General features: G+C 42.3%; 1 protein-coding gene across 3 annotated transcripts; it reads left to right on the top strand.

The window, feature by feature from the left end:
- The first annotated feature begins 46 nt into the window (after positions 1–46).
- On the top strand, positions 47–12,297 carry PRELID3A (PRELI domain containing 3A). 3 transcript variants are annotated; one of them, XM_071737141.1, is made up of 7 exons: positions 47–338; positions 3,186–3,354; positions 3,763–3,852; positions 4,592–4,662; positions 4,760–4,862; positions 6,640–6,728; positions 10,628–12,297. In XM_071737141.1, the coding sequence occupies exons 1-6, from the start codon at positions 307–309 to the stop codon at positions 6,691–6,693; spliced, it is 519 nt and encodes a 172-aa protein (XP_071593242.1). In that variant the 5' UTR covers positions 47–306; the 3' UTR covers positions 6,694–6,728; positions 10,628–12,297. The 3 variants fall into 3 exon arrangements, with proteins under 3 accessions (XP_071593242.1, XP_071593241.1, XP_071593244.1); XM_071737143.1 differs by lacking the exon at positions 6,640–6,728 and adding an exon at positions 6,273–6,317 and having other exon boundaries at positions 199–338; XM_071737140.1 differs by lacking the exon at positions 6,640–6,728.
- The last annotated feature ends 3,900 nt before the right edge of the window (positions 12,298–16,197 follow it).

The raw sequence follows: 16,197 nt of genomic DNA, 5'->3' as shown, positions 1-16,197 counted from the left end.
CGGCGCCCTTGGGGGACTTAACGCGTTTGGCGTCATCATTACGTATAACGGGGTGACGGATGACGGCCCGATGACGGAGGAGCGTGACGCAGCGGCGGGCGGGGTCCCCCGGTGCCGGCACGCGGCGCTCCGCCTCCCTCTTCCCTCCCCGCCTCCCTTCCCCCCGCTCTCTGCTGGCGCTCGCCGGGCGGCTTCGGGCTGTCGGGCACCGCCGAGCTCGGGCTGCCGCCTCCCGCTCTCCTTCCCGCCTTCCTTCTCCCCTTCCTTCTCCCCTCCGCCGGACCTGAGGAGAGACCGAGGGCGACCATGAAGATCTGGAGCTCGGAGCACGTATTCGGGTGAGGGGCCGGGTGGAGAGGGCTGAGGGGCGGCCAACTTCACACACCTTCCCCGATAACCACCACCGCCACCCCCCTGCGATTCCCTCCTCCTCCTCCCGCCCGGTTGAACGGCGATGGTTCTCCTTCCACCGGCCTGCACAGGCGGAGGAGGCAGCCGCTCCACGGCCTTGCCGGGTCGGGCCGGGATGTGCGGGGGAAGCCGGGCCCTGCCGGGGTGAAGGCGGAAATAGGAAATGCCTCAAGGAGGGGTGGCGGCGGCTGCGGCTCCCGCCCGGGTATCGTAGAACCGTAGAGTGGTTTGGGTTGGAGGGGACCTTAAAAGATCATCCAGCTCCAAGCCCCCTGTATGGGCAGGGACACCTCCCCCGCTCGACCGGGTTGCTCGAAGCCGCGTCCAACCCGGCTCCATTCAACCTGCGAGGTCGAAACAAAGGCTCTCCCGGGAGGGGAACGGCACCGGCTCTGGCGGCATTAAATCCTCGGGTGATAAGGGGTGGGCTGGGAGCGGTCATCGGCGGTGCCGTGCGGCAGCGCTCCCCCCTCGCTGCCCATCTTCATCGCCTGCCATTTGTTCCTAAGCGGCGGAATCCGTGCGGGGGCTTCGCCCACCCCCTGCGGCACCCCTGGGAAGTGTCAGGGGTAAAGCTAGCCCGGCAGTGTAATTGCTTGGTAGAGATGAGGGTATTTAAGGAAAAATAACTTCCACGCTATCAAAATAATAATAAGAAGGAAAAAGCGCCAAACTACCGACGTACGTGGTGATATATTCCAAAACGTATGGATGGAGGGACTGTAAATTACCTTAGTGCTATGTCTGCACACCTAGCAGACAGCTGTTCGTTGACATCTGAGTTAAGTTTTCTTATTGTCAGTGTTTTTCTGCATTAAACGTTTTTTGAACGTGGTTCTGGTCATCTGGTTGCACTTTGATATAATTGAGGGGATAATATGCAGAAGTATCAACAGGTGTGTAACAAACTGTATGGGGAGCTGATGTGGAGAACACAGCAGTTCCAGCACAGCACAGCTCTTTAAATGCCACTGATAACTCGTTTCCTACAGGTTTCTTAAAAAAAAACCTCAAAACCTGAAGAGAACTGGGCACGGTGGTTTTTAAAGTATATACAAAATACCCCAGATGTGCAGTTTTAGACTTCTTTAATTTTATTAATACAATTGAAATCATTGTGCTGGTATCTGTGTTAGGTTTTTAGCTTCAACACTGGTCTGGTGTAAGTACACAGTAGCTTCTAATGTGTACTTAGAAGCTATCCTCTAGCTTGAGGCTAGTAAAGGCTGCTTATGTATGGCATAACTTTGGAGTCTGAGATTAATATCTGTTGCTTAGGAGACAAACTTGATTTTTGTTTGCCATTTTCTCATAGAGATCTGTATTGGAATGCCCCCATCTTATGGTATCTTGTGTTTGGGTGTAGGTAGTTCAGCTTAAGGGTTAATAAAATACTGTTGTTCCTTATCAGATCTCTGAGTCTTAAAATCCCTCAAGGACACCTAACAGAAATTTGACCTTTTCAGTCTATGTATCTTCTGTTGATGATGATGTACAGTCACTGAACATAATAAGGAATGGTCCTCCAGCTCTCCTGAAGTAGGAATTGAAGGTTCTATTTTTCCTGCTTGCAGGAAATAAAGCTGAAAGATCTTTTCTCACTCTTCTCATTGGAAAAGGACCTCACTTTTCCAAGCTTCTTTTTACTCTACTGGTGGTGTACTGCTGATGGTCTTCTGTACTGGTCTATTTTAAGACTGAAAGTAGTGTTCTCAGAACTCAAGTTCATTTAAGTCCCTAAGGGCAACTTCTATGTAGAAGTTGGCACTGGTAAGTCTTAAGTCAGTTATTGATTGCTGAATTTTAATGGAACTTTTAAAGGTTGCAAGCCTTTCATCCCAGATATACCAGGTATTCTGGATATAGAAATAATTCTATATCTGAATATAGAATTAGGGACTGAAATTCTGTATTGGCTCAAGTCCATGATTTATTCAGCCTCCTCTGTTTCAGAAGGTAATAATACATGAAGTCCCACAGCAACAGCCATGTGGACAACCTGTCCTGTAGTAGTGGGGCTTCTCTAATCCCAGGACTTTGAGATTATCAAAATTTGTTTCATAAAAATAACTGTTCTTCTCTATTTAGAAAAATATCTGTAATAGTAATTCATGCTAACAAGCTGATGCAAGCAGTTGTACATGTGCAGTCTTAAGTCAGCAAGCTGATACGGTTTCTAAAAATCTGTTTATTTTGTACTTCTTGATTTTTATTTTTTTTTAGTTGAATTAAATTTCACTTTGATTTTTTGCTGTTGGAAGAAACAGGAGCTAATGATATTTTTCCTTCTGTTTATCTGGTGTTCTAAGATAGAAGAATTTATGTTGGAGTAGACTTCTGGTGGTAATCTAATCCATTCCCCTTCTCAAAGCAGGGCTAACTTAAATCTTAGGTCAGGTTGCTCTTCTGGTTGAGTTCTGAAATGAATTAAGATTCAGCAGCCTCTGGGGACAGCATCCCCTGTCATTGTGGGGTTTTTGCACAGCTAATTGGAATGTCACTTGTAGCAATTTGTGACTGTCACGCCTTGCCCTCATTTCTGTTAGGCCTGGGTTAATAATTCCTTTCTTCTCTCTGAAAGGAGTATGTTTTTTCTGTTTGTGTATCAATACTCTCTTACTGCCTTTCCAAGCATCACTGAATTCTGAAGGAACTTCTGGGAGCTACAGGGTTGCACGGCACATGCCCTGTTACGAAAGTTGATTCAGTGTTGTTGGAATACTTGCATTTAAATTCAAAATAGTTACAAATACCCTCCCTTCTTCTTTTTACAGACATCCCTGGGACACAGTGATCAAAGCTGCTATGAGAAAGTACCCCAACCCAATGAATCCCTGTGTGGTAGGGGTGGATGTCCTTGACAGGAGCCTTGATAAGCAGGGGAGGTTGCACAGTCACCGCCTTCTCAGCACAGAGTGGGGATTGCCAAGCATTGTAAAAGCGGTATGGTTGGGCAAACACCATGGTTTGCTAAGGGTGGGGTGCATTTTTATGTCATCTGAATTGGAGATGAACTCAAATTACATTTGAATTTATGGAAAGTATCATCCACAAGTATCACCTAAGCTGTGATTAGTGTACTTTGTAGTGAGAATACATTGTAGGCTTTAAAATGCCTGTAGTGCATGTTGGTTTATACGTGCCTTCCAGAGTGGTCTGTGTCATGCTATATGACTGATACAGCCTACCAGGATGTAGACTTGCCACTCATCACAGTTTTCTGGTATCCATGAGTCACTTTGTATTTATTTGAGATGACTAAAAGATTGGCATTTATGTATGTCAAGTTTTTTTTTTTATTTTGTACTTAGCTTTTCTAATTTTTTTTTTTTTTAATCTCTTCACTTTCAGATTTTAGGAACAAGCAGAACTCTGACTTACATTGAGGAACATTCTGTGGTAGATCCAGTGGAAAAAAAGATGGAGCTTTGCTCAACTAATGTAAGTCATAGCTTAAGATGTATCTGTAAGCTGTAGTCTAGATGTTTTGCTCTTAGCATTTGGATTCGAAATATGTTTGCATTTTTCATCAGAAAGAGGCAGTTTCCATGTCTTAGTTGGCTCTTTTTTTTCCTCTTCTACTTCCCACGCATAGAAAACTTTAAACACTTTGGGATCAAACACTTGTGATTCTGTTTTTAATGTAAGATTATTTCTCAGAATGCATGTAAAAGACTTTTAGATTAATAACTTGTTCTACATTACACTCCCATTTAAAACAACAGTTTTAATTTGAAATGCCTTTTTTCACAATTATGCTTTATTTTGGTATCCTGGGACCCTGTAATTATCAGATTTAAAGTAGAGTTGTCTGTAGGACAGTCTTGTCTCTGCACAAGAGGCGTAGTCTTTTCTGAGTATCAATTTTCTGTACAGTTCCAATCGTGTTATGGTGGTCTTGAAGAGCCTCTCTGATTTGCATGCCATAAATTGGATGAATATCACCATTCAGAGAAAACAAGTAGAAAGCTGTTTGTGCTTTGTACTGTGAATAGGAACTTAAGATTGACACACCTAGATCCAGAATAGGAGAAGTCATCCTTTATAGATCTTTTTATTGACTGCACACTGTGTTTTATGTTCTGTTTTGTCTCTGACATTAAATTGAAGTGCTGTGCTGTTGACAATGGAAAAATGAAAGATGGGAAATGAGAATTTCAGCTCTTTTTTTCTTTTTAAGATTACTCTCACAAACTTGGTGTCTGTTGATGAAAGGCTGGTTTACACACCTCATCCTGAAAACCCTGAAAAGTAAGTAAAGATATTTGTGTGCCTCTTTGTGTATGGGAGACATACACAAAGTAGTCCAATTCAGTTTAGGTATTAACTTTTCTTTATTTTCCTACAGAACTGTGCTAACTCAAGAAGCAATTATTACTGTTAAAGGCATTAGCTTGAGCAGTTATCTGGAAAGCTTAATGGCAAACACAATATCTTCTAATGCCAGAAAGGTACATCTTCATTCTTTTTTCTCCCTCTTTTTCCCAACACTTTTTCTTTTAATGGTAATTGTCAATAATTTCTGCTAAATACTATAATTACCTTCATGCAGTTTCAACTGATTTTGTTGTAGGACCTAGGGAGAATAGAATATAATTTCCCAAAGTATGAAAAGTTTTCACTGCTAAATATTTGGTTGTCAACTGGAATTGTACATCAGAAGAAACTTCTATGTGGTGTGCTGCAGTTACACACAGCATAATCATAGTATTGTGGGTTTTTTTCCAAAGCACCTTTTTAAGCACTAACCTCATATTTCCAGGAGTTAGTGCTAGTGCTGTGTATAACATCTTTTTCCACTTTATAATCTGGATTTAGCAGTTAATGCTAGCATACTTTCTATGCTACTTTTTCAGTTGTTCCAGTTCCTCTCTATTATTTAACTATCTCTTTGACTGAAAGTCAGGTAGTGTAAGCAGCAGCATGTTCTCTGAAGAAATGAAACTATGCTGGCTTTTGTAGGTAACACTACACCAACTCCTCTGTCTTGTGTCTGCTTTTTCTACTTGGCTTGCAGCCATGGAGCTGCACGTCAGCACAGGCAGAGCTATGGGAGGGCTTGTTCTTGGGCACTTTGTCCTGAACTTCTCTGGGGGAGGTGGGAAAGCAATGGAGTTGCTAGAGAAGCATAGGAACCACTGGCTAAAGGCAAGATGAGAGTACCTGAAGCTTGAGTTTGTACTCTGGATTGATGCAGAGGTTAAGCAGAGGGGAAATCTGGCCCAGGTAACTCCTGCTATGCCAGAGAGCCTGTGCTTTGGCTAGCACTTTGTCCTTGTCAGGGATGTTGCTTGGCCAAGTCAGTGCAGAGCAGCTTGATAGGAGCTGTTGACAAACCAGATGAGAGCAGAAAGCCTCCTTTCCCTCCCTTCTGCATGCTTCTCTGAAAATGAGAGGAAAACAGAGATTGAAAGAACAGAGAACAGAAAAATGAGATTAAAATCAGGCAGTGGGGAAGTTGTGATGGTGATTGCTAGACACTGAAGAGTAAATTTAACTAGCTGAGTGCTCTGTGTGGCTTTTTTTAAAGTCAGAAATTGAATCTGTTTCAGTTAAATTATAATTTTGTTCTGATCCGTTTTCCATTTAAAAGTCTGTGTGCAGCATAAAATCTTAAAAGAGAAATCCCAGTCCTGGTTCAAACCAAGCTGCAGGCTCACTTGGAGGTAGCATAGCACTAGCTAGTTGGAATGGCCAGATCAATAGGCACACTTAAAAGTGCTGTCTGCATCTCTCTCCTGGCATATGTCACATTTTCATGTCTCAGAGATAATATTTCTTGGTACCTATTCAGGTGTTGCCTGCATGAGAGCTTGATTTCTTTTAAAGATTGTTCTTTTTCATTTTTGTTCATTTTCAAGGAGCATCCTGGCTCTTGCAAGTCAAAAAGACCTCCTCCTCCTCCTGTGTGTTTCACTGAAGAGTCTCTTTAGAGATGTTAAACTAAGCAGGAGTTGATACTTGCTGTTACTGGCCCCTTCTTTGCTACCCCCTACCTACTTTGCTATTACTACCTCTCCTTGCATGCCGTGCTGTGCCTCTGCGTTCTTAGCACCCCTCTCAAACCTTAAGAAAGATGCTGAAAAATGTTTTGCTGTTCTGAAGAAATAGGAAGTAAATATTGCAATTTTGCTCTGAGGTCCAAGTGGCAGATGAGATGTTATTATTTTTAAGGACGCTGCAAAAATCATTTGCCATGTGTTGTAAATCTTTTTTGTGTTACTCCAGGGGTGGGATGCTATTGAGTGGATAATTCAAAATTCTGAAAGCGCTCTAAGCTAGCAGTTCTCCACATCTACACTTTGTACTAACTAGTGGTAATGCCAGCATTCTTCTTCTTCTTGGTACAGCATTTCAGCTTTCTAGCAAATACCTGCATGAAGTGATTGTCACGTGAATTGCATAAATTAACCTGCATGTATGTTTTCTATACATTGCATACAGGAATGGCAAACATGTTCATCACACTGCAGTTGTAGAGAGGGGGAGTGGGTGTAGATCAATTGATGCCATGGGACAACCAACTTGCTGCAGCTGTGCCTTGTGCCATGGGGTTCTTGGTGGTTTGAAAGTGAAATGGTGGCTGCAGATAATTAGGCACAGGGCTGAGTGCCACCACCAAATGTTTGATCTGGCCCTAGTTTCTGCAGTTTTATGTGAAACTGGTACCTGAAGAAATGAATGAATTGGTTAGTGACTGGAATTGGAATGAGAAAAATGAAGCAGAATTGTACACTTAGGATATAAAATATATTTCCTGAAACGGATTGCCTCATGTGTAATCTTTCGCACAGTGAAAATTTATTTGCTTTTCTTCTGCCTGAGGGATATTATTGCCCTTCTGGGAACTTCTGTGGAAATCTGTACAAAGCTTGCAGCTGTCAGAGTATCATGCTGCTCATGTCTTGTGGTTAGATTCATTTCTGTAGTGACGTGTCCCTTTAAGCAATGTGACTATGAAAAAATCTGACTTCAAGGCTGAGAGAACTGAGTGTACTGGCCCCTGTGATACCCTCTGTGCAGGCTCTTGCTCCCTCTAGTCAGTGTAGCCTGGCTCTGTCATTCCTGTGTTGGCTTATGCTTCAACTAAGTGGATTCCTTCAAAAAAGAAAAAATTCCATTATGCTTCTTCTAGTTAAGAACATAGGGGTTGTTTTACACTGCTTAATTTGAGATCAGTGTATGCCATGAATGTTTGCTTTTATGTTTTCATCTCACTAAGTTTTTTTATGGCTGTTTTTCTGGAAAATGTCAACTATGAAGGCTGAGCACTTATCAATCACTTAAGCTCTACCAACAAATCTTCATATGCAGCATTTGGCCTGCCAAACATGTCATACTGCTCACATGCAATAAAAACTAATATATATGCATGCTTGGTTATGAATGTGCTTGGTTAATCACTTAACTACTGAATTTGTTGTACAGTGTGAAACTTTATAAATCAATCCTCTGTCAGATTTATTTTTTTTTTTTTTTGTAACTGGGTAGTTCTAAGTACTTGAAGGCTTTGCATCTTGTTAAGATTTGTAACTTAATTTGCTGTGCAAAACATTCCTGAAGTCTTCCTTGCCAATATCAGAAGTCTATTCTTAGCTGCAAAGTATAGCATATAGTGGATGCAGTTCTAAGGAAACATGCAGACTTATGTAGTTTCAGAAGCTGAAGGCAATATCTTGGTGCTCCAGTTGAGTGTAATGTATTTTTTTTTTTTAATCATCTTCTGAACAAATACATCAACAGAAATGCTATGACCTGGTTTTTTCATAGTCAGGGCCTGAAAAAAAATCAGTATTTTTCTACTGAGCATTTTCTACATCAAAGGTATTTCACTTTCTGAGGAGCTGTCTTTGTGCAGTTAGACCAATAAACATATAAATTGTTGCTGTCTTAGTTCTCTCTGTGCTTGTGTTACTGAAGAGAGGACATTTTGACCTGGCTTTTAAATATCCAAATGCATGCTTACTGAAAGATGATTCCCCCTCTCTCCCCCCACTTTGTTCCTTATAAAGCACTCCACTTGGCTTATTCATGGCTGGTTACAACTTGTTGCTATGCAGTAGCTGCCTCCTCTCTAGGTGCTTTTATACACACTTTGCTGGTATTCCCAGGTCTTGTACAGGATGTGTACAGGTGGCAGAAGTTACCACCCACAGAAGCATTGGCCATTGGGGCCAAAAGGAAGGAACTCATAAGTTAAATCATACTTCTCTAAGCATTTTTTTTCAGCAGCTCATACTGAAACTGCATAACTTAAATCACGATTTCTGAAATATTGTTTAAATTTTTAAAAGTCATGTCTTGAATTAAGTTAACTTCAACATCCTAGTTCTTGAGTTGATGCTGGGCAGGGCTGGATCCCCCCTTTGTAGCTCTAGCCAGGAGTTGAACACTTAGTTGTGGTATGTGGCTGACTTTTCTCTGTTTAAGGACTGCCTGCCAGTGCAGATGTAGCAATCTGTGTGTATTCTGTGAGCCCCTATAATAGAAAAAACCTGAAGAGAAGAAGAGTCAACACTTCCCAGAACTTTGTGAGTGTCCTGAGATAAATATGCTCTTATTCACAGTAAAACGTAATTTCTTTTAAGAGGTTACACTTTGCAGCCTGGAAATGAGCTTTTAGTATTATTCTAGAGTAATGTTTCTTGCCTCCAAAAAAAATCAGAAGCATGTGTGGGGTTTTTTGACCTTTTTACTTACTATTATTTTTTTAATTCCGATTTTCAAAGCTGTTTATGCAGACTCTTGTTCATTTTTAGTGGTTCATGAAGGACAACAGCAGGTTCTGGACACTGAAAGAGTTCTGTGTTCACTTTATCACCTATGATGTATGCCACAAAAATAGTACATCAGAGTTGAGAACAATTGTCTGTGTGTGTGTAAGGGTGTTTCTTCCTTTTCCACAATCTCTTTAGAAGGCTTGAACACTGACACTGGCTCTTCTGAAGACTTAGAACTTTCAGATCCTTTATCTCCAGAAATCCTCTGGAGCTGTCAATGTGGCTCCCAGTCACTGCTCCCCAGTGTTTGCACTTCTTATTCTTAGCAGGGTGATAGAGGTGAATATCTCTTGGCTTCTCTTTAAGTGAAAAAAAGGCCAGGGATTTTCCTGGTCTGATCCCACCTGCTTTTTTTGGCAAAAGCTGCCATGCTGAAATTGTGCAGCTTTAATATCTTGCACTTTTGTTTGCTTAACGTGCTTCTCTTAATTTTCTTGGCTTCATTCTGCAGCTGGCTTTGTGCTCATCTTGTGGTCATTGGGGAGGAGCAGCAACGGGGTCTTCTTAAGGTGAAAGGTTCTGGACATGCTTATTTTGCTGGATTCCCCAGCTCTGGCGAAAGCATTGGCTGTCAATGCCTCCCATTCTGAAAAGTGAACAGAAAAGGACCATGCCTTAATATAAAATGTGCCACTGTGATCTTTCATTTAGTCTTTTTATATACTGAAAGGTTGCTGTGCATGAATATAGAAGTCAGGGTGAGTCCATCTGTGAACTCTTGCCCGAGAGCACTTGGAAAATTATCAATCTTTGTCCTGGATCTTCTCAAAAGCTGTCCCTATAAAACTTGGCTAATGAATCTGGCACCAGGATTTCAACTTCACGATAAATTTGCTGGTATTCTTCAGGTGGTGGGAGCAGCAAACATGAAAATGACAATATCCTTCTGCACAGGAATGGAACTGCTGTGTTAGGCTCTTTGCCCAGGTGTGCTGCTGGGAGCACAAACCATTATTGCATTTACTTATCATAGAATAGAATCATAGAATTGGCTGGGTTGGAAGGGACCTCAGAGATCATCAAGTCCAACCCTTGATCCACTACCACTGCAGTTACCAGACCATGGCACTGAGTGCCACATCCAGTCTCTTTTTAAATATCTCCAGGGACGGAGAATACACCACTTCCCGGGGCAGCCCATTCCAATGCTTGATCACCCTCTCAGTAAAGAAATTCTTTCTAATGTCCAACCTAAACCTCCCCCAGCACAACTTGAGACCCTGCCCTCTTGTCTTGCATGTGGATTAAGCAAATGCCTTTGCAGTGAATTTCAGCAAGAATACACTAAGAAATTATCAATATAATCTGGTATCAAACCATGCAGGACATGAAATTAATTTTAAAACAAGTCTCATGTCTGACAGAGGAAAAACTATAGAAACATGAGCAGTGGTGGTGTATCTGTTCTGATCCTAAATTCCATATTTTCCTCGCAGGGTCGAGATGCCCTGGAGTGGGTGATCAGCAAACTAAACACAGAGCTGGAGGAGCTGAAGTCAACGCGCGAAGGCATGAAACCAACCATGGCAGCAGCATCATCAGAGAAATAAAACCAAAAACACCAAGTAACTGACAGAAGAATTGTATTCTGCGGACTGCTTTGTAGATCTCCCAAGGCTGATCTGCATAGGTTTTATATATTTGTAAGAATACTGAATCAGTGGAAAAGCAACCTCATCTGTCATCTGCACAGCAGCTCTTGCCTACTGAAGATGTAACTGACCTCCTGAAGATGCATCTTTCTTTTAAACAATTTATTTTTAACACTGGAAACAAAATATATAGCACATTTAAAACTGCCTAAATGTGCCTTGTATAACAAAGATAGAGAGTATGTTATATTTACACCATCTCAGCTTTTCATACTCAAACTTGAAAAGAATGCATGTGTGGTGTTAATGGTTTTCTGTGCAAATATTTGTTCTGTGAAGGGCTGATAGGTACTGAAGCACTGGATTTTGTCTGGTTTGTACTCTGATGGTCCCTTATGACTGTTTAAAGGGAACTACACCAGTTGGAACGTGATATTGTAGAATTAGAAATCTGTGTAGAGGATCACCCCGAAAAGCTAAGAACTTGTGCGGTACTCACTTTTGCTGTGGTGTTTAAATGTGCTGCCTGAACATGACACACAGACACTTTACTTTGTAAAGTTTATATCCAAGCAAAGATAAATTTTCTATTGATGTTAATAGCCTAAATAATTTTTTTGGTGGGGAAAAGGGTATAATTTATTTTCATATTTATTAACTTGCCCTAGTTTCTCCCCTCCCTACAAGGAGAGGAGGAGTAATTCCTGGAAGGTGCTGGAAAACACTTCTCTTATTTAACTCCAAGAAGGGCACTTGTAAGCTACTTGAATGAAGAGGCTGTGCTGTTCTGCTGGTCCTTGCTCTTCACATTGTATCTTAACTGAGGGAGAGACTGATGCAGTAAACAGTAGAGCTGAAATGAGAAATAAGCAGGAAATCCTAAGAGTGAGGTTTCATTCAACATACAGTTTCATGCCCTGAGTGGAGAAAATGGGAGTACAAGAAGTACAAATGGACTTTCCTTTTTGAGTGTCTTCTACTGACTAGAGTGTAATTGAATTTTTTTCAACGCTTTTCCACAAAATGGTTTTAAGATCATTTTTAATGTTTCTCATTATCTAGAGAAATACTCCAGTAACCACAGAAATTGCTTTCTGTGAAACGTGCATAAGTGTATATGGGTAGCAGCCCAACCCTTGTTTGATGTTCTCAACACTTGCATATTTGGTCCAAATGTAGTATATGTTTCTTGGACAACCCTCTCTTAGGGCATTTTGACTTATTTTTTGATGTGCACAGAAAGTGAAATAAATGTTGCAAGGATGTTTACTAATTGAAACGACAAGCTTGTGTTTCAGAAGCTGTTAAAATGCATGAACAACTTCTAAAAAACTAGAAGGAAAAAATGTTGGTCGCTGTTTTGATCTGGTAATTTTAAAGTGTCTGTTGCTCAAGGGACATTTCAGCATTAATGTTCTGTTTAGTTTGAAAGCAAAAAACATTAATTTGGCTGTAACTATAGCCTAGAAAAATTACCTGATTCTAATGAATAAACTAAAAATAGCTAATATTTACATTTCTCTGTGTGTGGACCTAAAGTCTTCCTTGTTTTAAAACAGAAGTGTTAAGTCTGATAGCAGCTCCGTTCCAGAAGATGCTCTGGATAGCTTTGGTGCAGGTCAGTTGTGCTTCTCAGAGGAGCGATGCCACTTCCTGGGTACAGAGTGCAGAAAATGTTCTGGGGTTCTGCTGGGAAAGGGGGAGTGAAGCTGTGGCAGAACCCCGCAAACTGAAGGGAAAGATGAGTGAGTGTGCGTGTGGGAACCTGTGCTACAGCATTTCCACACATGGCTGCAGGAGATGATGATAACGTAACTGCTATGGGGGTGTAGAAGAGTCTTTGGAGAAGTTAATGTATTGCTTTGGTCTGGAAGAAGAATTGTCTAAAGCTGCTTCTTGCATCAGATTTGAAATAACTGCTTAGTGTTGCCTTAAAGCTGAGTGGTGCATTGCACCTTTCAGCACTGGCTGGTGTCCCTGAAGTCACCACAGGCTCTTATGTTCTGTCTACAGCCTCTGCCACACCTTAGGGGCAGCACCTAGTACCTGAGTTTCCTGGATTACTTTGCATTTTGTTTCCTTCCTCCAGAGGCACAGTTGCAGCATCTCCTTTCTGTTTCATTCTCCACGTTTCATGCTACCTGAACTATACAGCTGGTGTTTGGTTTTCCAGCTTGCTGCTCCACTCACCAGAGATCAGCACCTTCTCTGCTTGTGCTCATCCTTCTTGTGCTTTTCTCCAGGCTAAATGGGAGGAGGGAAGCTTTGGATAGGAAAAAGCCTCATTTCTTTGGGAGGACAGTTCCATCACCCAGCTGCCCCTTTGCTGCTGGACAGTGCTGCTGCTGCTTCTCGCCTCATGGCTGGGAGAGGTGATGCTCCTGCACCTCTGGTCTTACTCATCTGTTCATGGTCACTCATTTTGCCAGTGTGAACAGAAGACCTTGCAGGCAGTGATCACACTGGAATCAGGCAGGCTCCAGTGTTTAGCAGATGAAATGATTGTTAATTTCTTGCAGGCTTTCCCAGACTTTCACTTTTCAGCTTTCTGCCCACCCAGTGTGGATACGGGGCTCCCACCCTTCTTCTTCCTTGGCCGTGTGAGTTTTCTCCATGGGATCTGATGGGATCTGTAGCTGTATGTTCAGCCATGCTGTGCATAACTCTGTTTTGGGAGCACTCCATTCCCCCCCCCCCCCCCCCACTTCTGTCAACAAGTTCACCCTTGAGGCAGATAAACCCCTTACCTTTGGAATAACTTATCTTGGTCCTTCCTTAGGAAAATTTCCCCAAACTTTTCTGTATCTCCTGGAAATGCCTAAAAATATTTCTTAAGTCAGCTTATGTCATGTGCATTCATTGACGTGTCTGTTAAAGACAGAAAGGTGCATGTGAGGGAAAGGCATAGGCTGCTTTCAGGAGCAGGGGGGTGGAGTGTTTGGTGCAGAAACAGATGGGTCTGTAGGAGGAAAAAATTATAAAGCAGAAATGGTGTGAAGTCAATACTCATTGACGTGGAAGAATCTTGAAGTGCTGGGGACCAAGCAGAAGTAAGTTCAGGACTTGTAAACAAGCTGATTAATGGGTAGCAAGTGCTATTTTGAGTAAGAATTCTGCACTTTTGAGAGCTGAAAACAACTGGAATTTTTTGTGTTGGGGAAAGGAGGTTACTTGCTGCCATTGAGGCTTGCAGGTCAGTGTTTCAGCCACCAGGCTGCAATTCAGGGGAACAGCAGGTGGTGGGTGGAGGTGTGTTTGGAGGTGGTTTGGTTTTAAGAAGTTTCCAGTGTATGAGGCCTCCAGGTGAGTTGGAATCGTGGCTGCTCACCCTGCCCAGTGATGGGAGCTGCCAGGCACATGGCTGCTCTGGAAGGATGGTGCTGGGGGTGGCTGGTTCCTGACTGGGCGGAGGAACAACTGAGGGAAGAGGGCAGTGGTGGTTCCCAGAGTGTGGCAAACTGGGCATGTTGGCTCTTGGCCCTGAAAGATTTTCTGATGTTGAAGGTAAAGCTGGAGTCCCGTTTCCTGGAGATATTCAAAACCTGGATGTCTGGATGATGTCCTGTGTAATGTGCTCTAGGAGATCCTGATTTAGTAGGAGAGTTGGACTAGATGATCTCTAGAGGTCCCTTCCAACTCTGATAATTCTGTGATTCTACCAAATTTGAGAGAAACTGTTATTTTTCATGCTACCACAGACAGCCTAATGTTAGCAAAAAAAGGCATTAACAGTGTAACCAAATAGTCTTGTGTAGACTTAGCCCCTCTTTTTTTTTTTTTTTCTCCCTGGCTTGCCCTTGTACCTCTGTTCTTCCTCGTAACTTTGTTTCCCCCAATAAGTCAGCAGGCACAATGGAAGGAAGGGTGAGATTTGTTGGGAAAAGGGGCAATGCTAGTGTAGAAGTTGCAGTATAAGAATACGAAGAAATATAAGAAAGACTTGCTTAATACAAGTAAAAACACTGAACTGCAGCACTTTTAGCATGTGTCAGGAATTGATGATTTGAATCACAGGCTTTGATATATGTGACAATGTAATAAAGTAGCATGGAGTACAACCAGTAGTTGCTTGGTGTTCCAAGGATGTGGACAGGCTGAAGAGGGTCCAGAGAAGAGCCATGAGGATGTTCAGAGGACTGGAGCACCTGCCATATAAAGAGAAGCTGAGAAAACTCGGTTTGCTCAGCCTTGAGAAGAGAAGACTCAGGGGAGACCTAATTATGATGGTTCAGTAGTGAAAGGATGGCTACAAAGAAGATGGAAACTTCCTATTTACAAGGAGTCACATGGACAAGAGAAGGGGCAATGGGCACAAGTTGCTCTTGGGAAGACTCCATTTGAACACACAAGGAAAATTTTTCACTATGAGGACAGCCAGACATTGGAATTGTCTCCCAGGGGATGACCCCACTCTCGTGTGGATCCCCCCACTTTGGAAAGTTTTAAGTCTCAGCTTGACGGGGTGCTGAGACATCTCATATAAACAATAATATTGGAAGGGTTGGACCAGATGATCCTTGAGCTGATCCCTACCAACCTGATATTTTATGATTTTTCTTTTAAAATCTTCAGGAGGAGCACTGGGAAACACCTTACCTGTTCTTGCATGTTCCCAGATCATAGACTGTGTAGGGCAGGACTCTGTAAAATGTCTATGTACACTATGGTGCTCTCTTAAATAAATGTCATCCTCAGTTGAAAAACCAATTCTGGGTCTAACTGCTGAAATATAAAACGAGCTGCTGGTTTTCAGAGAAGGCTGCAGAAAAATTTGCATGACTCTGTGCTGGGTACCCAGCAGCAAGCTCCCTGGAGCTCACTGTAAGCCACATCCTACTGGGTCCAGGCCTCTGCAGGTGTCCTCTACACCTGAAGTGGTAACTTCATGTGGGTCTGGCAACTGCCTCATTTTGGAGTAAAACAAGAAAGAAAAATCTAAAATTATTAACCTTGACTCTTAAGTAAGACTTTTTCTAGTAACTTATCTTGTTACTCTCCCAGCACTACTTGCCAGTGGTCAGCATCATGCAAGATATGGACCAGCCTTTTCATCACAGCTCCAGGAGGTAGGTCATGCTTTCACTATGAATTTACTCAATGAAAAGGCATTTTTGTGAAACACAAGTCCTGTCCTCTTAATTTTTCCACAGCTAAGGTGATTAACATGTGATTCTCATTTTATTGGAAGGCCTCTGCAAGTAAGATCATCAGTAAGGGCCCCTAATTTGGGGTCCTGCTGGTACAATGCCTCCTCTTTGATCATTTTGTTTCTAATCTAGTCAAAATCTGCAGCAGCTGAGGTTCAGGGCTCTAAGTCACTAAACAAACACAGGACATGACCTTACCAGCTGTGCTGTGTAAGAAATGATGCTCACCATCTTTACAGTTACCTTGAGAAAGTGAGCACAATGCAA

Source organism: Heliangelus exortis, chromosome 2, assembly GCF_036169615.1.
Source record: "Heliangelus exortis chromosome 2, bHelExo1.hap1, whole genome shotgun sequence".
Taxonomy (NCBI): Eukaryota; Metazoa; Chordata; class Aves; order Apodiformes; family Trochilidae; genus Heliangelus; species Heliangelus exortis.
This window is presented reverse-complemented; position numbering and strand designations above follow the sequence as displayed.